At 40.3% G+C, this 24,561-nt stretch overlaps 1 protein-coding gene across 10 annotated transcripts in view; it reads right to left on the bottom strand.

Annotated features, from left to right (window-relative positions):
• Positions 1-24,561, bottom strand: part of rbms3 (RNA binding motif, single stranded interacting protein) — a 321,058-nt gene that overhangs the window by 14,917 nt on the left and 281,580 nt on the right. For all 10 annotated transcript variants that reach the window (XM_088010352.1, XM_088010348.1, XM_088010351.1 and 7 more), the window contains 2 exons: positions 20,323-20,373; positions 5,236-5,346 (listed from right to left, as the gene is read on the bottom strand). In XM_088010352.1, coding sequence (XP_087866478.1) covers positions 5,236-5,346; positions 20,323-20,373 — 162 coding nt within the window. The remainder of the gene's footprint in view (positions 1-5,235; positions 5,347-20,322; positions 20,374-24,561) is intronic.

Genomic DNA, 24,561 nt, shown 5'->3' with positions numbered 1-24,561 from the left:
GATAAGATTTTTCCTCTATTATGACCGTTAGTTAACCTATTTAATACGGCAGGTAGAGTAAGTCATATTTCTGCAGCCGCCTGTGTGGCAAGTCGAGGAGATTAACTTTTTTTTTTTTTTTTTCCAATTTCAGCTCTCTTAGTTCTTCCTTGTCCAGTCAGGGGACAAGTTTGGGTAATATAAAGCATCCCTAATTGGCGATAAATGTTTGGTCACACACATTTACATCTATGCTTATGCACGAACACACGTGGGCCCGGAGCAGATGGTGTGTGTGTATTTTTGATGAACGGTAGGCTTGAATAGCTCCCTAACGAGGCTGGTGTGAGTAGACTCCTTAAGCCTCCCCACTGCCATCACTCTCCATGACACATGCTCATGACTCCTGTGTAAATGCGGACCGCAATGCAGCAATGCCACGATGAAAATCCATAGGATAGACTAAAATACACTGTTGCCACAGTGGTTTGGGACTCTGGACCAAAATGACTTAGATCACAATTTATGTTTGGTGGGAGCAAGGAGTGAAGCGGGAGTGTGAATAGAGCAGTTAGCTCACCACCAACAGCAGCCTGGCTAGATGTCCAACAACTGAGCTTTTAGGCCACCGTATAAAACAATATGCATGGTAGAAAGCTAGCACTGCACATCAGTGAACGTTGGCGGTGGCGGCATCATGCTGTGGAAATGGTTTTCTTAAGAAAAGGCAGAGTAGATTGTCAAAGGCGGAAAATGGATGGGAGCTAAATAGAAGAAATCTAAAATAATTAAGACAACAATCCTGAACATATGGTCAGAGCAACAGTGGTTTAGACCTTAAAAATCATGCATCACTGTGGCCCAGTCAAAGTCCAGATCTTGACTTGAAAATCTCTGTTTACAGATGTTCTCCAGACAACCTGACTCAACTGAAACTGTTTGGTGAAGAAGAAGAGGGCAAACATTTCAGTCTGTAGGTGAACGTAGCTAGTGGAGACATCACCGTAACAACACTGGCAGCTGTAATTGCAGCAAAACAACGTGCACACTTTTCAGGTTATTATTATTATTATTATTATTATTCATTTCCAAAACAAACAAGCCATCTACACTGTGTTGGTCACATAAAACCCAGAGTTTGCAACTGTACAACATGTGGAAAATCTAAATTGGTAAAAGGTTAATGTATTGGAATCTCTCACTGAAGGCGGTGGAGCTTTTGGGATAGGCTCTGATTACAATTTATATTATCTGTTTTTGTTTTGAAGTGAAATCCAAACCAATCATTTTGATAAATCCCTTATATTCCAATGCCTAATATTAAAGTGCCTCTTTCAAACTCTAACCATCAGTGGAGCAGTGGAGGTTTTATTTGAGCCCAGGAAACCTGAAACGAGGCACAGATGAGTGCGTTTAAGTGTCTGTGTTCCTGCTTCCTCAGCTCTAAGGAGTAGCTGAACTTATGAAAAGGAGTAACATTCGTCCACACTGCCAGTCTCAGCAGAATATAAAGAGTAATGAAACACCCACTTTCATTTCTATGGTTTTATATATCAAAACAACAGACCTAGTCTTCGCCAGCTTGTAAAATTATTCAAATCCAAACCAACATGCACAAAAACAAACAACAGGTTTCGCTGTTATATTACATGTTGAATGAGGTTAAAGCCAGTAAACATTTGCTGCTTTCCCAAGCTCTAAAAAGCAAATCAGCCACCAGATGCCAATGCAATTCAGTTACCGATCACCAGCGTGCAGACGTCCGTTTAAGGTTGGCAGTTTGCTGGTCTTGATGCAGGTGAGTGTTCATACGAAGCAAAGATGGGACGGTAAATTAACTTAGAAAATCAATTATTGCTGCCAATCAATCCGGCAAAAATCCAAGCAACTTGAAGTCTCTTTCTGCAGAGGCAAAAATTATTTACAATTGGGAAACCAGACTGTGCAATGCTCAGGTGATGTTCTTAACGATATAATTATAAAATAACACAATATCATGGCTTAGGAGTGAAAAACTGAATTTGAGTGAACCATGCATTTTATGAAAAATGGATGGACGAGACGAATCAACAGATGTTTGGAGTAAACCAACACGGCATATGAGCTATACGGGCAAGTGGAGGCTGATGCTTTGAGTTTGTTTTGTAGCTTCAACAATCAACTCAAAAGTACTGTGGAGTCAAAAGTAAGGCTGACTCTCTGACTCCAAGAGTCCAGCAATAAGGAAATGTTGTAAAGAATAGATTGGAACCTTTTTTGCCCATTTGAGTGTAAGGACAGAGGAGAAATGCTACAACGTCAGTGCGGGAGAAGGTTGGTGAAATAAAGAAAAGGGTAATGTCCTAAAAGATTTAAAGGACCGAGGAGAACAGTTGATATAAAATAAGAAGCTGCTTTGTGCGTCGTCCGGGGAAGCAAGTTGTCAATCACCACCATTACAACGTGGACTTGAATTGTACACGCCTTGACGGGAATAGGATGAAGAGCGTAGAGGGAAGGTCACCTCTTGTCATGTCAAACATCAAGTAGTTCACACACAGATGCAGACACTGACAGCCATGCAAACGCACACAGACACCAGTGACAAAATGACAAAGGGAACATATGCACTTCCACAGACTAACAGGCGCAAACTGGCATGACAGATAGACTCCTGCTAAGTGCTGAGACTTCAAAGACCGTAAATAAATCAGTAACGGAGCAATATGCACCAAACACGGTGTCATAAATCAGCGAGCAGCATGGATGGCATGTTTATGTGGGCCATCCATAAACAGAAAGCCTGAGGTTCTTCAGTATTCTGTAATCAAGTTGTTTGTGCCAAATAGACACCCAACTTTTTCCTGAGAAGCAACTAAAATTCCAAGGCAGTGACCGTTAGGAGCTGGTAATCCACGCTCGCTCGTTATGAAGTACAATTTTCCTCCAGAACCACACAGCAAAATACCACGGCGTTCTCGGAAAGCTCCGGTCACCATCAGAGTGTCACAGCTTGGGCGGACGGAGAACATTCGGTTCTTTTTTTGGAGGGGAGAAGGAAGAAAAACAGCCGCAGCGAGCCCAGGAACAGCCAAGATTATTCTGAGGTGTGGCTTCTCCTGCCAGAGCCAGTCAGGATAAGTTGTTGACTCTGGAGACATTACTCACTGCAGGTGCTCTGCTGTGGCCAGGACAAAGTCATGTGACCAGCCGGGGCCATCAAAACAAGCCCCCACCACCACATGTGCAACTACATCCGAGGAATGCGCTTGAAGAATATGTGCCGTCAGCTCCGGTTTACTACACGGACAGTTGAACATCCTGGGCTATAAGCCCCTGTAACAGGCTTTCACAATTAGGTTGAATGAAAAGCTTTTCACATCTGGCTTAAAAATCAGCTTCACAGGAAACGCGTCTCAATCCCCGTTGATGATCAAGCGTGGCGTGCTGCGTGAGCCGCTCGGCCACAGCGGAGTTCTGCTGCACAGCACATCGCCTCGGGAAAGCCAAGCAGGCAGAAAGGGGGTAAAACCAGACAGGGAAAAAGGGAGGAAAAATACCGTAACCCACTTTCTCCTATAACAGAACCCATCAGACATCAGAACCCATCACCATAGATTAGCCAGTCTCTAATCCTGCCTGTTAGCACAGCTGGGGCAGATTAGGATGAGGGGGGCATTCCTGACAGAGCCAACATGGCGTCACAGTCGCTGACAGCTCACCTGGAAACACATGGGTAACTGTACAATACAGCACTGTTTCAATCAAACTCACACAGAGAGATCAAACGTAGCACCGGAGCAAAGCTGTCTGCTTGTCTGCCCCCAGGCAGCTGGGTTAGGGCAGACAGTCAAGCTTCAGAGCGGTGTGACACCTCTAAGTCGACTTGATCCTGAAATGTGGAGGCGGAGGTGGGAGGGGGCGTCTTCTTGATGTGGGGACGGCAACTGTACAGTGAGCCAACGAGCACATTAAGTGCCACTGATGGAGAGATATGTTTGATGTGTGATTTAGAAAGTGTGAGAAAGAATCTGAAATCAGAGGGTGAAAGTGAAAAGGGTGGAGAGCAGAGGGAGTAAGCTCCACAGGAAATCTGTTTAATGTCGAAGATTAGGGAGGAAATACGCTCTCTCAATATCTCGCAGTGAATGCAAGCGGTTTAAAACTAAATAATATGACAGATTTATGGCTGAGAACATGTGGCGACAGACTAAGGCTGTTTGGCTTTTCTGAGAGGAAGCGTTAAAACCTCTCACTTTAGTTCAGAAACTCACTTTGGAGTTTCTGAACTAAATAATAATACAAAAATGTTTTCAAAGATAAAAATGGCAACAAATTAGTCGACCTAATTTCAATCCCGTCAGCAGTGCAGTTTTGGAGCAATGGTCACACTTCCTGATGATCAAATAATAAATGCATTTGATTAACTGCTCCTGGCAGCTACTGGCGCATTAATTTCTAATGAAGCAGGAAGAGACTGGTTAGTTTTACACAAACTGTGTTTTCCAGCGTTTATCAAAAAATTATGTCACGGTGTAATATGTCAGATACTTATCTCATGCAGTATTTTTGGACATATTGAGAATTACAAGTTCTTTGCTTTGCAGGATTTGAAGTTATAAAAGTTATTTTAGGTCAAAAATTATAGTCAATATGCGACTAATACATTGTCCAACTACATTAAACCAATTATTATATGGTTCATCATCATTCACTGGATGAGCTGCAGTCAGATCTCTTATCAAATGTTTAAAATCTAATAACTAACGTGTCATGCATAAAATCCAGGCTCCTTTGCTTTTTTTTTTTAATATCTTGTTGGCAAGACACTATGTTGTTATCTCCTGGAGGGATTCTAATCAGTTGTTTTCCAGGCTCTTTGAACGTCTCCACGTTTTTCTTTGGCTGCTTTCAGTTCAGTACAAAAACCTTCATCAACTGATCATTGTTGTGTTTGTGCACTTAAACTAAACTTTTCCTTCTAATCCATTCAGGAATGAAAAGTAAACCGTGAAGGAAAGTGTAGGATGGAATAAAGTGAAATGACAAAAACTGTTTTTGGGAGTACATCCAGCAGAGGGTAAAGTTAGTGCAGTTTTTTCTTTTCTTTTTTAAATTAAACCAAACAACAAAGCTGCTCATAAATCTCCCTGCTGTGATCACACAGTCGTGGCTGAAGTTGCCCTTGAGTATCAGAGTTTTCTTGTGAGCTCAGAATTTCTTTTGAGGCTTTTTTTTGTGTGTGTGATTCATGACGGCACAATAAGGGAAACTCACACTTCCTGTAGTGCCCAGGGACAGATGGTTCATCTGCTGGGTGAGAGGGCCCATCATGCTGGCAGGCTGCATGGACATAGTGTGGTCCATGGCTGGCGTGATCACTGCACCCTGGAGAAGGAGGAGAAAAGATAATAAGAACAAAATGATCAGGAGCGAGTCATTTCCCCTTCAACTTGACCTGTGGAAACTTTTAGATATCATAAAATCATCTGCTCCTGATAACTGAGTTGGAATTTTCACGTTCATTTTTTTTCTTTTTTGCACTGCTTCATGTTTATATTTTTAACCTCTCTCTGGAAAAAGCAACGCTGTTTGCTGATGTGCTCATGACAGTCTGAAAACTTTATTCTGCAAATGTTCTGCTTTGTTGGTAAAAAGTTCAAAATATTACACATATCCGAATTTATGCAGCTTTTTTGGCATTCTAAATTTACAGGGTCTAAAACAGTGCAAGAAGTTGCCAAAGTTGTTCACATAACCTGTTTTTGCATACCATTAAACGTAGAATTTTTCAAAAAGAGTAATAAAATACTTTGTCTTTTTTGGCATGAGCTCGGAGTAGGACACACAATAGTGGTCTCTCTTTTGACAATTTTAACTGAGTTTAACTATGGCTAATATTGGTAGATATTTCCATATGTATGTTATATATGTGTATGTCATATATATATATATATATATATATATATATATATATATATATATATATATATATACAGGAAAAATTAAGAAACCATTGCACTGATGATCCCCATTGAACACCTTATGTTTTTTCCACCAAATATTAATTTCTTAACTTTTCTTGAGTTAAAACATTAGTGTTGTTGTTTCTAAATAAATTTTTCTTTGCATTATTGTAGGTCAGAAAGCAGTGCTTCTTTTTAATTTTGACCATTTCTCATTTTCTCCAAATAAACTTGGAATTTCAGAGACATGTTGTCAGTAGTTCATAGAATAAAGGAATAATGTTCATTTTGCTCAAATATATATACCAACAAAAAGTAAAATCAGAGAAACTGATCATTTTAAGTGGTCTCCAGATCTATCTATCTATCTATCTATCTATCTATCTATCTATCTATCTATCTATCTATCTATCTATCTATCTATCTATCTATCTATCTATCTATCTATCTATCTATCTATCTATCTATCTATCTATCTATCTATCTATCTATCTATCTATCTATCTATCTATCTATCTATCTATCTATCCATTTATTATATAGGATGACCATTTTTGAGTTGTTTAACAGTAAAGCTAGGTACATTTTAAAGAAAATGAGAGGAAATGTTTCTCAGCAGAGGCTTCAGGCAGGTCAGACTAAATAAAGAGAGACAGTATTGATAGGTAAATGGGTAGATTTTGAGATCAATGTTGCCACCTTCAGTGCCTTCAGAATCATCCATAACTGTTGCTGAGGGTTTTCCTCTCCCTCTCTGCTCGTCCTCACCGCCTCTCATACGCTCACTGTTCAGCATCCTCTTCTTGGTATAATGCACATCATGTTTTCCCTAATGGGCAGATGAGGCTGCCGGAAGCTTCTTTTTCATGGTGCAGTGAAACATGAGAGAAAGTGATGAAACTATTGTTGCTCTTTCATCCCTTGTCAGGATAGCTCCATTTCCCCGGGACTGAAGCTTTGGGAGGAGACCGTTTCAAAACCGGTCCTTTCCACTGTTCCTCTCGCCTCTCTTCCCACTTTGTCTGTGTGTGCCTGTGCTAAAAACGTAGCCTTGTGTGTGTGTGTGTGTGCGTGTGTGTGTGTGTGTGTGCGTGTGCCGATAAGTCTGCAGTACGCCGCGTGTAGCTTGACTGACAGCGCCTGTGAGTGCGTGAGCGTTCAACTCGATAGTGCGCGTTTGCGAGAGTGTGCATGTGTGCACCCCACTGGTGACTCTGTGTGGGCCTATTGGAGAACAAACTGTGCAGACACAGCCTGTCAGAATCGCTCTGCTTGTCTACACCCTGCATTCACAACGCTGCCAGTTGACTCCGTTTCCTTCCTACTCCTCCTCTTCCTCAGTCTCCCTGCCTCTCAGTATGCAAACCTTCTGTGATACCTCTTGGAGTTACAACTGCAAATATCAAACGCACTGGGTGGAACGCTGAGATCAGAACAGTGTGCATGTTTTCCCTCTCTTGAAATGCAATATATGAGAAATTATTAGCTGTGAAAAAGACTGAACATGTATCATTAAAACTTCACTGCTGAGCAATTCAATCTTTTAAACTGAAAGGGGAGAAAAAAAAATGCTGCGGTTAACACAGACAGCCGTGTCTACACTCAAAATTATTTGCTACTGTACTTGGGATTGTTTTTCTGTTGCTGGCCCAATTTGGACCAACATTTAGGTATTTAAAAAATGGTATGTGGATTAGTTCATGTCCTTTTACTGCAAAACAAGCCCAAATTATCACCCCTCCACTATCATATTATGGTGAGTAATCGCACAGGACCTGAAATATTTATATTTTCAACACCACAAAACATGTTTTTCTTAAACAAAAAATGCATTAATTTTTCACAAATAATTACAACACTGGTTTCACTGAACATACTGTTCTGCTGTAGGCAACAAGAATATTCTTTCTATGTAATACAACCGAGCAAATGCTAGTAGCTGTTTGGAATATTGCGCTGGAGGGAAAAAAAAAAAAAAAACTAACTTCCTTTCATCCATTATCCACAGCCTATTTATCCTGCAGAGGGCTGCAGGGGGCTGGAGGCTGTCCCAGCTGACATTTGGCAGAAGCAACAATGTGCACCAGGGAGTTTTCTAGTAACATAACAAACCTTAATCTAAACTAGCATTAATTGCCAATATACCAAACTTTTTTTTTTTTAAACAGAAGAGCTCGACTTTAAATGAGATTTTTCTGCCTTCGTATATGTGAACAAGTTATTTAGGTCATCATATTTTCTTATTTTATTCAATACAGCATCAATTTAGCATAAAATGTTCTTATTTTCTTTTAATCATCAAAGATTATGGTCAAATTTCAGCGTCAACACAAATACTCTTTATAGTCAGCCCCTTAGGGTAAAAACATATAAAATTTGGAAGAACCATTGGAAAAACCAAGAAACCAAAGAAATCCTGAAGAATGCCTTATTTTTGTCTTAAAATAAACTAATAATAATAATAATAATAATAATACGGAGCAAGTCTTGCATCCTGCACAGTATTGCTGTCAGTCATGGTAAACAAAGCAAACAAACAGAACTGGCTGAAGAACTGCTGAACAAGCCTCTAGAAAAGGATCAGACAAAAGTCTGACTCATTGAGAGCAAAGTATGAAGAAAGGAGAGGCAAAAAAAAAGTGCCCAGTATAACTCTGTACCCGTCTTTATTGGTCTGGAGGAAGTTCCCAAGAGTGGCTTTTTTTTATTTTATTTTATTAAAGCTTTTAAAAATGGCAACTGTAAACAACAACAACTGGAGGCAACTCAGTTTCTCTCATTATGCAGGAGCCAAAACATATGGAAGAATAGTCACTCTTGTCAGAATCACTGCAACAAATTAAACGATTTAAATGAAACGACATGCATAACCAGTAAAGTTAATTTGTAGAAAAGCTGGCTGAGTTTTTATGTCACAATTTCTATGCTAGATGTAACATTAGGTATGTGTCGGGGTGCATTTAAATACTTTATATGTTTCTGGGAATTTAGTGCTTCACATTAATCTGTCAGTTTCCAAAACAACCCAAGTGTATCGAGTTAACGTGAAAGACTGAAGTTAATAAAATGTATAATAATTATAATTAGACAGCAAAACACAGAATACAATAGCACAATATGGAAAATATCTGCAGACACATTCACATTAGTAGTAAAAGAAAGAATAAGGGAATAAACCGTAAGACTGCATAAGGACAGGGGAAAGTTATTAAGGAAAGAACTGATGGAGGTCATTCTGAAGACAGAGGAAAGAAATGGAGGGATGAAAATCTGGGGGGATAAAAGCAAAAGAGGAGACAACAGGGAGAGAAGGAAATAGGAAGGAAAAGGTAAGAAAGCAGCAGCAGGAGCTGTGGGCTACCTGTTACCGATTCAGCGTTTGACAATGCCTTTATAATGGGAAAGGGAGAGCAACGGAAAGGCTTAATTCACAGACATGTCAGGGAGAGTTAAGCCGATTTGTGATTTCGATTTTCCGTGTTTGTGAGACTGTGCGAGCGTTGGTTTTTGCTGTGTGTGTGTGTGTGTGTGTGTGTGTGTGCGTGCGCGTGTGTGTGTGTTGCTTCATTGACAAGCTTGAGCGGAAAGAAAACGAAAAGGGAGATTGACACAAATAGACAATATATGTTTCAGATTTGTCCTGCGCGCGTATGAGTGGAGGGAGATAACGGATCCTGCAGACCCACGATCTGTTACAAATGTATGAGGTGATGTTTACTGAGCTCCTCAGTGTGTATGCACATGATTCGGCGGAGGCATTGATCCCGCTCAAGAGCGGAGATGAGAAAATATCCCCTTTCTGGCAGTAAAATACAATGATGAAGACTCAATGACCAGAAGAAATATACAGTAAATAATAATAATAAAAACAGTTTAATGAGCGCTCCTTCTGGGCAAATCGTTCAGAAAGGCGAAACCCTGATCGCTATCTGCTAATATTCATTACTCGCTCTGTAAATTTGCTGATTCTGTATGATTTCTGCAGAACAGGTGGGACACACACATAAATGTCAAACAAATAGCGAGTGTTTTTACTGCTGGATCCATTAGGGCTGAAGGATGTCCAGCACACTCAACGGGCTGTTAAAGTGATTTACATTCAGGCCTGGTGTCACACAGACTCCAGATAAGGTTAGTTGAGAATTTGCTCAGGGAACAAAAATCAAACTAAAGGGAGCTTATCCTTTCAATAAAACAGTTCATGGTTTAAAAAAAAAAAAGTTTTGTATGAAAACACACTGAGGCGGGACTCCGATTACTTTAAAGTCAATACATTTTATTTTAATTCAATATCATCTTGGTGGTTTATTGGACCAGCTGCCTCATGCATGGATATAGAGATTAGATGAACAAATGGTTGCATGTGTATGCAGTCATTTTCAATAAATTCTAATACAGATATAGATGAAGCTTGTTTGCAAGATTAAAATACTTTTTGAAAATACATTTTAACAAGCAGTAAACATTCTTTTCATTTGCCCACATTTCTGTATTAAAATGCTTTTATTGGTCTGGTGTAATATTGTAATCTTCAATGTGTTTCCATTAGTTGTAAGTGGGAAATCATTATAACAAGAAGTTATTTATATGATGTTTTTCACTTTGTGAACTTAGTTACTGGAATAAAAAAAATCATTGTATACAGGGTATAGGTAATAATTTTCTAATTCTAATTTTCTAATTTATTGAACTTGGATTTTACTGTGTGTTTGTACGGATTGTCAGACATTTAACACTGTTTTGTTTATGGATGGACATATAGAAAGTTTTACAGATAGATACAACATTGAAAACATATGTGGGGGTGTTAAACCTAAAAATGTCTCTTTGTTATGCTTCTCTATACCTCTTAGAGATGATTATTCAAATTATAATCATGGTAATACATGATAGCATTCCAATATTTTTCCAAATTCTGCCTCTGTTAGCAAATTGTTGCAGTGGATTTAAGTTAATTTAATCTAAATAAGGGGTTATAAATATACAAAAAAAATAAAAATAAAATAAATAGATCGGTTTCACTCCCACCTCAACCAGGGCAAAAAGCTCAATGCATGACAGCTCCAACTTCAAATATGTCTAGACTGTTCCTCGAAAGTGATGTCAGTGCAGCACCACCTGACACACTCGGGTAATGCGTTCGCAAGAACCGAATGTGCTGCAGATCAGACAGAACACGAATGTTAGGAGGGCAGACACAACCCGAAAGGAGGAACATTAAAAACCTCGAGAACATCAAATAGTGACCAAGTCTGTCCTCCCTAGTGTTTGTTTAAACAAAGCGTCTCTTGTGAGCGGCTCCATGAAGGAAACCCGACTCGACACATTCCACACAGCGACTGACAGTCGGTTTCTGTGTGTGAGGTTCTGCGGTTAGGATACTGCTGCTGGTGTGTGTGTGAAGGCAACAGGCTTTATATGTGAGAACACTGCAGGGTACAAAAGTAATTCTGCTAAAAACTTAGCATGACAGCGCTGCTCCTCAATCTCTCTCACTCACACACACACACACACGCAGACAAAGCGTGTTTGGTCAGTCGCGCTGGTGTGGAAAACACATCTGCTGATGATTGAGAGGATACTTTAAAAACTGAAGGATTGTACAGATCCCCGAGTCTGCAGGATGGCCCTCCTGAAGGTTCAAAGCAGCAGGAAATAAAATCAATCCAAAAAACAAGCAAAAGAAAAAAACACTTGTGTTTTTCCAAATGAAACCTTGTCATATGAGCCCAGAGCTAATAGCTGAATATGAATCTGCGTGGAATGCAACACTTTATCTTGTTCTGCTACGCTAAAGCTTCCTTTACGGAAAGCCTTAAGGTGCCTTTCATGTTTGGGGTAATCCCAGTAAACGGAGCCAACTGCCCCAGTCTTTCGCTCTGGTCTGCAGAATGAATCCCTCCTTGGGGCAAAGAGATTTCCAGGGTTGCCCTGCCATTACCTGGACCGCGTACAAGAAATATCTTGCTACATTATGAGCAATGGAGGCAAGCTGGTGACTTTGTCTAATAGAAGCCACAGATAAAGAAGATTAAACCAACATTTAGGATATTTCCAAAGCTGACAGAAATCCCAGGAATTTTTTTTTTTAATATTTCAAAAACTTATTCTTAAAAAAAGAAAGGGTAATAAGGAACATATGAGAGGCTTTGAGATCAAAGGTCATTGGACGCTTTGTGAGGCAGAATCCGTCCAATTGCTTGTCAACACAAATAGTTTCTGGATGCCTGAATGCAACGAGCTGCTGCCATTTTATTGACATGAAGACAACGTGATGAATTTCAAACTGAGAATCAGAGCGAGGAAGAAAGAGGACTGAAGTGGCTTTGAACGTAGCACGGCTGATGTCGCCAGTTGGGCTCGTCTGGGTATTTCAGAAGCTGCTGATCATCTCGGTCACTTACTGAGCATGCTCAGAGGAAGTGAGTGACAGCTGATGAATTTGCCTTGTTGATGTCGGAGGTTGTGAGCAGAATGGTCTGAGGTAACCAAAAGGCAAAGGTAGCACAAAAAGCCTAAGATATTTAGGTTGGCTGTTTGGTATGAATGTGGGTTTTTATTATATTGTGTCTTTGTTTGCTTTCTCTTGTTATGAATTTATGTATTTTTAACACATACAAAGTTTATGCAACTATCTACCTATCATGATCTCTGAATGCATAACATGACACACCCTAAAGGGGCAGTATTACGTATTCTCCAAGCAGATAGTGCCATTTTATAGCACAATCATGTAACTATGTTCCCTTTAGTCGTTTTAAAAATGTCATGTATCAGATATGACTTATAAAAAATTTGACTTTGCAATTGGACGCTTTGAAATCGGCCTCTTTAAGAAGTCCCTGCTCCTTCTGACACTCCGCCTTTTCTAGATGCTTTTTAGTCGGAGTGGGCTTCACCAGTCCTTGTACTTCCTGTAGAATATGTCAGTCTTTCCAAGAAAATGATCAAGTAAAGGCTGAAACAATGCAAGAAACCCAATCCTGGTACTTTCTGCAGTCAATTTGTCCAAGATCTTTTTCATGGAGTGAAGAGACTTTGTTGCTGCCCTTCTAAAATTTCTGCCTCACCATGCATGCAAAAAAAAAAAAAAAAAAGAACTCTTGCTGCTATTTCTGAGGAAGCTCTCCACAAGTGGCAACACAAATTCTCAACTAAATTCATTTTGCTAGACAGTGCTGGCACTTGCTGGACTTTTTTGGCCACCTTGAACCATAAACGGTTGATGCAGGTGCAGAGGGAAAATTTACTGAGTTTTAAAGCTTGTTTGCTGCTAATAAAATGTTTGCTATAGAAATGCTTCCACTTCCTGATATATTTCAATGAATTGTCTTTTTTTTAAAATAATCTTCACATATCCAGTCTATACATACATGTACCCATTTACCCATTTGCTGGTTTTTCTTTCAAGACAATGTAGGCAAGAAGTTCAAAAGGAGATTTTACAAAAGAAATATGTTATATATGTTATGTTAGCCTAAACATAAGCTTAAATGTGCATTTTCTCAACCTTTTTATTCATCCATTTATGACTATGAAACGTGTTAATGGCTGCAAGAAAAACTATGGTGAAGGATAGTTTTTTGATTGATTTGTAGTGTGCTTAAATATGTACAAATGTGCATATTAAAGGATGAAGGTGGATAATGAAGCATGTAATTGCATTTGTCATGTCTTCATGGGAGATCTATTCTTCTCTGCAATCAGACTGGGATCATTTATCAAGAGTTTTCCGAGCACCTAATATGAAACAAATTAATCATTTCACACAAAAGGATTCTCAAAAAAAAAAGTACTCACTATGCAGAAAGGAAAGTAAAAATTGCAAACATAATCAGCTTTGTGTCTCAAATCGTATTTTGCTGAAACTGCAAAAGTTGTCAAAGATAACAAGTAAAAAATAAAGTTGCTCAATCTTTTTCCCACACAGTGGGAGCGTGCAGCAACATGCTTTTAGATGCACGTACGATATATTTTAAATGACACTGTCACAGCATAAGTAATCGTCCTCTGAAAGTGCTTGAGAGTAGAAATAAACAGAGGAGAAAAGAGGAAAATAATGAGTGAGATGTTTATAAAGGAGTAGAGAGCGAGTACAGGAAATGGGCATGAGAAGATTGAAAGACAAGAGAGAACAGAGGGGAGCATCCCAAGGACGAATGTAGCCCCGTCTCAAATTCTGCCTCAGCAGATAAATTCATGAGGCCAACGTTATGTCCCCCCCCCCTATGAATCTGCGGAGCGATTTTAATGTCACGCGGGGAGATGGGTATCACACAGTGCACTGATTCACCCCTATCCGATGAAGGCAGAAAGTAGGGGCTCGGTAAATGTCTACTCAAAGGCTGCGCCAGAAAAGGATTGGCTGGGGTGAAACGGAGAGGAATTCGATAATTCATCCATGTAAGGGCCAGTGCATGCTGGCAAATGCACACTTGACACACATACAGCCGGGAGTGAGGAGAAGAAGAGGAGGAGGAGGACGGATAAGTCACGAGGAAAAGACAGCACTGCTGTGCATGGCTGGTGCTGCACTTACCGCGGCTCTCACAGGCAGTGTGAAGTGAATTTGAGAGTCTGTGTGTGTGTGTGTGTGTGATTGATGAGCTGTTCGTAAGTGAGATTTACCATTATGTGGAATGAGTTTCTGCACTCAGACAATATGTGTTTTTAGGCAGTTGTGTGCGTGCGCGAGCCGTGTGTATGAATTTATCACTTGGAGATTTGAGTTTTTCAGTTTTCTCCAAGGTCTGCTGACCAAAGTAGAAGGAAGAAAAAGGGAAGACATTTCACATGTCCCATAGAGGAAGAGAAAAATGATGAACAGGAGAAAAAGGAGAGGAATGAGTTTCACGTCGTCTGCATATTGCACAGTAATTGAGAATGAAACTATTAATATTCTCAGTTTTTCCACACTACGCTGTATAAAAAACGTTCCTAGTTTAAGGTAAAGTACTGGGAGCCGCGGTTGCAAAAATTTTACCAAATAAACACGGATTTTATCATATTCATGTGGATTCTACTGTATAAATATACCTATATTTTTACAATGTAGGTATGTATATTATCTTGCAGAACTATTTAAATCCTTTAAGGTTTTTGTCAAATTACAATCACGACCTTAAACATTTTAGGGACTGTATGTAAAAAGTGGAAAAAAAGGATATATGTCTTCAAAATGCTTAAAAACAGATCTGAAAATGTGTGTATACGATTCGTCTCTTCAGTAAATCCTCCACCCTTCTCTACAATTACAGCTGCAACTCTATAAAAATGGCTTTGGAGTAGCTTTCCCAAATCTTGAGTATAAATCCATCCCAGATACTGCAGTGTGGCTGAATTCCAACATTTCGTCAAAGGAGAGTGAGGCAAATGTTAATTATCAACTTTTGTTAATCCGGTGTACAACATACCAGTTAAAATACATTTAAATTTGTGGTTCTAATGTAACAAATTGTGGATTTCTTGCAAGGTGGTGTACTTGTTCATAAGACCAAACAATCCAGTAGCCAGTACTGCCCACTAACTCTGGTTTCCCATGAAGTCTTCAGTGTAAGCAGCTTGATTTGTTGATACACCACACCATTTATTTATTCCACACATTAGTGTCTAACACACCTTTTTATTGCCTACGTTTGTAGGTTCCACTAACCGAACGGAAACAAAGCCATACACACATGAAAGGGAGCGGAGACCGTTTCAAGTGTATAACCTTTCCGTTTACAACCGGAGACTGGACTCTGCAGATCTTTTCCATTTTGAGATCAGTCACCTCTGTTTGTTAAATATGAATCATCTTCCAGAAGATGTGCTTTATTTATGGGTTACCTGTCCTTTTTACATGATGTAAAGTTGTAATGCAGATGGGGGACTGAAAGAGAGCCAGGATATGGTCAGCTCTCCAGATTTATTACAGCTGGAGAGAAATTTCTCTTCTTCTTTGATGAATAGATAGTCTCTACAAACATTTGGTTTCAGTTCAACTTTCTGTTGCCTGCAGGAGCACAGTTTTATAACAGTCAGTTGTCCGTAGTGTGATGTTTCGTCATTTGCAGAAACAAACAAGCTCGTAAAATCTTGTACAAGTTGTTAGAGGATAACGCTCATTGCTTTTCCATTTATGATTTTGTTCTGTCGTCAGCATAGGGAACCGTGTGAAATGATTGATGGCGATGCCTTTAAAACGAACTGATGTTTGATTTGGCACCAGGAACTGCTCTGTGCGCTGCGTGTGGCGGACGGTGTTGGATCTGTGTTTAGGGTGGAGCGAGTTATCCCCATAGCTTCTCTGAATGGACTCACTGCTGCGTCTACTGAAACAATCATGCAAAATGAGCCACATCACAGCTCAGATGGTTGCTAAATTTTATTTTTAGTGTTTTCCTAGATTTGCAGGAGAAAAGTCAAAAAGGAAGGTTGATGCTGAAGAACATATGTTTTATTTTATCATCTGTTATATTACATAAATTTTTTCATTTTTAATATTTTATGATGAAACAAATTTACCTTGTGATTGATTTCGATTTTTTTATTCTGTTTTATTTTTATTTAACTGCATGTACGTCATTTTATTTTACTGTGTTTTAATTGAATTCAATTTACTTTAATTGATTTAATTCGCTACCTGTGACCTCTCTCTCTTCCACGCTCAGGTGCCTCCATATTGCCCCGTAACACGAGGAGCATCACAGAACGCTCCATTGGTTTAACACGCGACACGAGGAAGGAGCTGCCAAGCCGCCACGCAATCAATTGGTTTTTAATGTTTTGAGCGCCCCCGCCCCTCAAGCATTTAAAGCTGGGGTGCTTAGCTAATTTGCTGTGATTCACTGCGCTGCTGGCACACGGAGTGTGTAAAGGGTGGTCTGCTGTGTATGTAACTGGTAGTCGATACGAGCGCGAGTCATAAAGGGGGACAGATTGGACGCCATGATCCACTGACGGCCGTGACAGCTGGGGTTAGTTCCAAGCAGCCGTCTGGTTACAGAAAGAGCCACTGGAAGACAACAGGGACGGGGCCACAGGGAAAGATATGGCCACATGGCTACTGCTGGCATGAGCGATTGATGGGATGTAGAGCAGAGCGGCTGGTTAATGGCCAGTGCCAAGCACTCTGAGAGGCCCTGTGACAGAGGGGCCGGAAGATGGATGACCATCAGGCGTCGCACAGGCTCGACGGGAATAACCAATATGGAGCTCACATATGGTAAAACAAAACACAAACAAAGCACAGAATGTGATGGCAAACGTGACCAATTACACAAACACACAGTTCTGTGCGACGGTCGTTCAGTATGTTTCAATTGTGACGTGCGAGAGATACTGGTACTTTTTCCAAACCGGTCGTGACAAATTTTTCTCTAGACTTTCAGGTTGGTTAAAAACCAACGTCGTGACATCACACAGCAGACAAGGCAAAGACAATACTAAACAAAAATGTTTAGACAACTCTACGAAAGCTAAATGTTTGTCAGAAACTAAAATTGTGTCTTATTTGTGGCTAAACTAGGTGATTTCCAAAGCACTTTGTGTGAAAACCCAGCATACAGGCATCTCTCTGGGCTTTGCTACGTTTCTCAGTGCACAATATTTTGTAAAACTAAGAAGCAGAAAACAAGCAGCCATCAAAAGCAAACATTATTTCCCAAAGACCAGCTAAAAGCCCCAAGGCAGTCCGACAAGGACCACATTAAAACTAAATCTTGCTAATTGAAAACCAAACTTAATATCTAGTGGTGATTTAAAGTTAGAGGTGTTCTGAGGAATCGGGTGGCGACTGGAAACATTTGAGCTGCTCGTCAAACCCAGTTTTCTGACCATTGAAAGCACCATAGCAAGAAACACTGACAACACTCTTCAGTGTGGAAGCAACAAAAAGATTCAGTCAATTTCACAGTCATTGAGTCAACTAAAAAAAAAAAGAAAAAGAGAAACTGTGCTGTTCACAGTTTCATGTAGGTTTTCCTTTGTGTTGCCTTAAACAGAGGGTTAAATTTTAGAAAACATCATAGCAAAGCGGTTCTGTTCTATCCTTTTGTAGAGAACTTGAACTTATAGAAAATATGTTCTATGTTTTCAGCAGCGCACAAAAAACTTAAACACATTCATTCTTTTTTGTAAAGAAGAAATTCATTTTAGTCATAATTGGTTGTATTTGTACAGATATTAGAGCTCCAAATATGCAAATTTTTTACTCTTTAGAGATTTTCAGGGATGTAGTGAGAGGCTGATCTGTACCTTAATTCTGCCATTAAATATTACAAATATTACATATTTGTACTATAATAGTAGACATGTTATAGTCAAGGAATTCATATTTATAACATGACAAATCAGTACAAGCCAAAAGCTACCAGAAAGCAAGAAACATCAAGAAATGGCAAGTCTGGTTGAGAAGGTAGGAGGGTACAAGAGGTCAAGTTGGGCGAAGAGGTCAAGTTTGCTATCATACAAAAAACTGGAAGTTGTAAGGCTGAAAGGGAAACCGAGAAGCTCTGAGGAAAGCTACCTCAGGGTGTGTGTGTGTGTGTGTGTGTGTGTCTGCCTGGAGGCCTGCTGTGACCAGATTACATGTTCACTGTCCCACAGTGGGAGGGGAAGTGAGACGGCTAGGACCGAGTGGTAAATGGCCCTAGCAGGGAGTCGCACGGCTGGTTGAGCTCCCCTCCAGTGAGGGAGTACTGCACCATCAGCGGCGGACTCCAGCGTTAACTAGTTCATGAGGCCGAAACTCACAAAGTCTAAGGAGAGGCCCTAACAAAGCTACCGAAAACCAGACTGATTAATCTGGACAGAAATCATTTGCTATATCAAGCTTTTCCTGCAGGAACAAACAACTAGAGAGACTTCAACTTTACACGGGCTTGTTGCACCAACGCTGCATGAAACATTTCTTGTTCTGCTAACTGGGCTGACTTGCGACTTTCTCTGAATGCAAATAAGATCCAGATGAATATTTGGCCCACAAGGTATGTGCTCAACTTGTGATTTTAAGAAATCGCCTATAATCTACCGAGTCTTTTCTTTGATGGCTCCATTAACTCATATCTACCAGCATGATGCCACTCATAGCAGCTTTGTTTTAACCAGGAGTCGAAATCGCTCATTTTTTATGAGCGTCGGATGCTCGATATAAGAATAAGAACCACATTTAATGTACGCGGGGCGTCATGAATTATTTATACATTTAGTTGGAATAATATATGACATTTAAGCTTTGCATGATTTTTTTTTATATCTCCATCCATCTATCTAAGTGTCCATAAATCCGTCCATTTTGCCTGTAACAGAGGTGCGTCTGACATCCCTCTCCACAAAGAGTAACGCCAGGCTTCTAATGACCGTGGCGCACCCAGAAAACCTTAACGGGCAGTTGTCCAAGATCCATAATAATAAGATATCTGAACCACTTCAACTGACTCCGTTAGGTGCAGTGAAGAGAGGTTTTGACGACAGAGCTCCTCATCTCATCTCTACTGCAGAGTGCTGCTGCTGCTTTCAGCTGGTTGTATCCGGGATCGGGTTCTTTCCGTCGTCATCCGCATCTCGTGATGGTTGGAAAGGAGACGGACAAGTAAAGCGAGAGCTTCACCTCTCGAATCTGCACTTTGTTTTCCGGGTAAGAACGAACCGACGGTCTCATTACTGCAAATGAAGCAACAATCCAATTGTCCATCTCCCATTCCATCCCGCCATCATTTCTGAAAAAGACGCAGACACTCAATCTCCTCCGCTCAGATGCATGGCTTGCCGTCCACATGGAAGGAAAACTTAGCTAAACTCGGAGGACACGATTTTCTTAAATTTTACAGAAAAGGAACAGATGGTAAAATAAGTGGAGCCATCAAAAAATTTGCTTTGGCTGACAAACAGGATCTGTATCCGGTGTTTGAAACTACTAAAAATATTGATCTTATAGAAACAGAAACTCAAAACATTAGAGCAATAATTCTTTCATTTAATATTAATATTTCAGGGTTTTCAATGTATGCGGTACAAATAAAAACGAGCACAATCCCTGTGGATTCTTAACAGATTTGAATGTTGAAAACGTCTCTTGACTTTGAAGTTATTCTATTTCAATTCAAGGAGGGTCAAAACAAAAACTGAGGTGAGATGCTGAAGATTAATCGAAAACTATTCCTCCATTAAATATTTCACTGAATAAACAAGGCAAACTCTTACTCTAGAAAACTAAATGATATTATAAATATATTGTTATTTATTTCTATCTTGTTCTGGACTGCTTTGGGTGCTTTGGATTCAACAAATTTGTCTCTGATCAGGATGAAATGTGCAGGAAAACAGAAGCCAGCAGATGTCAAAAAAGAATACCAAACAGAAGCTGGTCTGAAAATAGGATATAAAGACCAGCTCCAGTGTGTTGGAGTATACTTACTGTCGGTTGCATAACATATTGTTGATGAGGCATCCATGACGTACTCTGGACCTGAGGAGAAACAGACAGAATGTGTGGTGACGTACATTTTTACGAGTCTTGGATCTAAACGATATCCACCATAAACAAGTACAAGACGCTGGCGTATTTGCAGTTCGTTCGAAGAATGTTCCTGTCTGATGGCTTTGAAATTACTACACTGACCAAAATGGCTGAGATTCACACAGATTGAGCTATGCCAAAAAAAAAAGTTATTGCAAGAATTTAGAGATCTGGAGGCAGCCTGCTTTGACATAACTGCCAAAAGTTTGGCTTGTGCATGGAGTGTTTATTTCTTATTGTTCTCCAATTCAATCCTGTTGCAATAACAGGCTTTAAATTAAGACAACAGCAAGTCAACATCACATTTTTAATAATAAAATTGCCACAGAGGAGACACATGCCAAGCAATTACCAGAGAAATACTCACAGAAACAAACTCATTTAGAAAAGGAAAATTAGAGATGATGAAGCATTGATAGTGACAGTTATGAAACTGGACGAATAGATGATGAACAAACAGAACTTTTTTTTTTTTTTTTTTTATTTGCAAGAGAGAAGAATTGGACAGCTTGTAGCCGACAAACACACAGACCGGCCGTAGATCTCGGTAAAACGATTGGATTAAACAAAGACAAACACGGAATAATCTGCTATAAGAGCAATCAATCCTCTGAGCCAACACAAATGCGTGATTTGGATGCGCACCTAAACAAGGCTGATATTCGGCAACGTGCAGCCAAGTCGGCTTGTTTACACATGGCACTGTTTGTTCTCTGCAAGCTGAACGGGACAGCCGATTGACACATAGGAAGCTTATCTCTGATCGCTTCTCTTGAGCATTTTCTAAGTAAGAAACTGCAGTGCCACCACAACAAGGGTTCTCTGTGCCACTTGCTTGTCTGTACACAGGAACACAGGAAAACTTCAAGGCCAGAATTATGAGAAACTAAACGAGGAATTCATAAAAGCTTTCATTCGGATCTCAGCCACTTTCTTTAAAACTGAGACAGAGTGCAGGCCCTGGCAGAGGAAGAGCATTCCGGCTTCCCTGTTAGTTTAAGAGATAAAAGGACTGCAGTCTTGAGACTAATATGTATAAGACTTGGGGCTTTGGGTTTGGCTGTACAAGATCAAAGAGAACAAGAAAATAATGAGAGATGTGGTTAAAATCTCTGTTTGCTAATTAAAATGGTAGTAGTAAATTGGGAGAGATGGTCCTTCTGAGGCTGATGTAGGGCTCCAGAAAGCAAAGAAGCATTTAGCAAGACGAACACACCACTGAGCTGATCTAATGAAATGGGACAACTTAAAAAAACAACAAAAAAATAAAAATAAAAACACCCACTTGGCCATTTTTCTTTACCATGTTTTTCAAAGCCCAGAATCACAACCACTTTATAAAACACCTTTCTTTTATCAAAGAAAAATAATCATGAGGTCTTTCTAATTCATTCACATGTTCAATTAATTTGCAAGTATACCATTATGTTTTTGCTTAGAAGTGGCAATTTATTTAATTTTTAACTGAATTGCTGGCTACGGTGTTAAAGTAGGACTACAGTAAAAAAAAAAAGAATGGAGATGTTTTCCTCTCACCTATCAACACTTTTGAAAACACCTCCCCCCCCCCAATATTTTAATGTTCAGGAGTTATTATAACACAAATACAAACACCCACACTCTCCAAACTTCACTCCTGCAGGGTAATCAGCTCCAGTTGATTTTTTTCTCTGTGTCTGAGCAACATGAACTACAGAGTGTGCAATATGTTTTACGGTCATGTGACATGTCAAAAAACTAACTGTGTACAATATTAAAGGCTGCTTTCATAGCAGGATAGTGTGGGGCATTTTGTCTGAGACTTGGTGGGGAATAATGAAAGTGCTAGCAGTTCTTCTCCAATTGGTTTGGCTCGACATCACAATGAGCTACCCAGTATGAGCTGCAGGTTAGGCAGTGATCTATCCAGCCTGTAACTTTCTATGTATGAACCAAATAGAATAAATACAGTCTGTTAGCAAACTGCACCACGATTCACATCCAACCAAACAAGACCCCCGTTTCGAGGAAGACCAGAGCTTTTTTGGTTTGCACAAGTTTCTGATGAGTTTTCACACCTGCCTAAAAAGGCAGTTTAAGCAGGTGGTTTAGGCACCTGCCTAAACCACCTCGTCCTTGTCGGAGACGGTGGACTTGTCCTCAAGAAAGCAAAATCTCACAGCTCAGGTGTGAACGTGTCCATAGAGTTTCAGTGTAGAGTCAGAATGTTGCCAACGTAGTTGCCAACATTCTGACAGTAGTATCAATTTCCATCAGTACTACTGTTTAACAAAATCATCACGATATTCTATGATTTCATATCAAACATTTTGTCACAAATGGTCATCTAGTGTTGTGTGGATGTAAAGACAGATTGGCCTAACCACAAAGAGCTTCTAAACTCCTGGGTTGGATGCTGGTCTACTAAGTTTTTAAGCTGGTGTTTTTCTTTCCCCTCACTGGAAATATAGCCGTAAAAATATTTACCTTATGAATTCACTTGCTATCTGCCAACTTTTCTTTCGCGACTTTCATCATTGAAGATCATTTGTATTCCATCTCTCTTTTCGTGTTTAACTGATTGTTCCATTTTACTTTTAATTCAAACGTTGAGACGAATATAACTATTCCAAGCTACATGCACAAGAAAATTGAAAAGGTAGTAATGGTGATGATAATAGCATGTGCCCCCTTAACACATCATGTTTTCTCACGTTTGTTTGAACTTGAATGTCTTTGCTTTTGAAGATTTGGTAACCGGGTTTAATTTTATAAACCGAAACGCACAAAACCGAGCTCAAACGAAGTGGCTTTGCTTCTGTATTACAGGAGGCACCGGGGTACATCCATACAACCACCCCGGGTTCAGTCAATATGAATGGCAAAATGTGCTCAACCTAAGAGAGCGCCTTACCCCTGGCTGAACTTCACAGCTTGTTTTACAATTTTAAAGGGCCAATAAAGCAAAAAGCTGGTCAGCTGGGTGTTCAGTAGCGTGGTTAGCCAGTTGGCAGCCCATCCAACCAGTCACATGTAAAGCCAAACACCCTGCCAGGTAGCTAGTTAGTGAAGCAGCCAGCCTCACTCTCAAACAGCCAGCCACATATTTAGTCGGCCAGTGAAGCAGTCTGTAGAGCCGGTGATGGAAACCAGACCACGGCTGACTGGCGACACTACAGCTGAAATCTTGGTAGTGATCTGGTCTGGACCGGCTCCTGTCTTGTGTATCATCAAAGCGTTTTGTTTTTTTTTTTTTCCCCCCGTCTTGCAAAGCCAGTCGTCGCTGAAGCCCACAGACGGCAGTTTTACAAGAACACCAGAGCCTAGCTGTCGGAGCTGTATGGGCCATTTGCCAATTTGATAAATGCCGCCGAAAATAAGAATCACCTCAACAGAAACATAAAAGACGGAATTGCAAACGCCATAACATCTATGCACCTAGAGATTTTCATTACTAAAGGTAATACTTTTCATCATAAAACGAAATGATTTCCTTTTGTTTGCCATGCTGTGTATGACTGCATGCCTTGTCTCTTTTCCCTTTTCTTCTTGCTGCGTCTCTTTGTACTTTAGCGGAAGATGAAGGACTCACCTTCCCGCCATGCCTGGCTGAAGGGCAATATTACAAGGAGCGGTGGCAGAGCTGGCCGATATTGAAACTGTGAGGATTAATATTCCTCAAAAGCCTGCCCATTGTTTTTGATAAATCAATTTGGGAAGCCTTCCGAGAGCGGATTAGAGACGTGCCACGGCCCGCTTTCCCCCCCTCTTCCTCTCTCCCTACACCGCAGGTACCGGACCGCAGTTTTAATCAGCCGTGCATCAAAGACGAGCACAGCAACCTTCAAGAACACCTTTCCCTCTGCCCACCCACCGAAGCACCACCATCGCTGCCACCTGAGCGATCCTTTCCTCCTCTCCCAACTTATCTTCCTCTAAAAAGCTCCCACCTCTCCTTTATCTCCGTTCTCTTGTTCTGTGTTCTCATCCGTCTGTCCTTGCATACCAAACAGAGCCGATGTTAAATGATAGCGTCGGAGCGAAAGGGCATGGCGGCGGAGCCTCTTGATGTTTAGATTTAGGAAAAAGGGTGTTGCGTGAAATGTGCAGCGACGGGAAATGGTTGATGCTCCCAGCATATCACAGAGCCAATTTTCA

Source organism: Poecilia mexicana, unplaced genomic scaffold (assembly GCF_051168715.1).
Source record: "Poecilia mexicana isolate PSO_F unplaced genomic scaffold, ASM5116871v1 scaffold_11, whole genome shotgun sequence".
In the NCBI taxonomy this organism is placed as follows: domain Eukaryota; kingdom Metazoa; phylum Chordata; class Actinopteri; order Cyprinodontiformes; family Poeciliidae; genus Poecilia; species Poecilia mexicana.
This window is presented reverse-complemented; position numbering and strand designations above follow the sequence as displayed.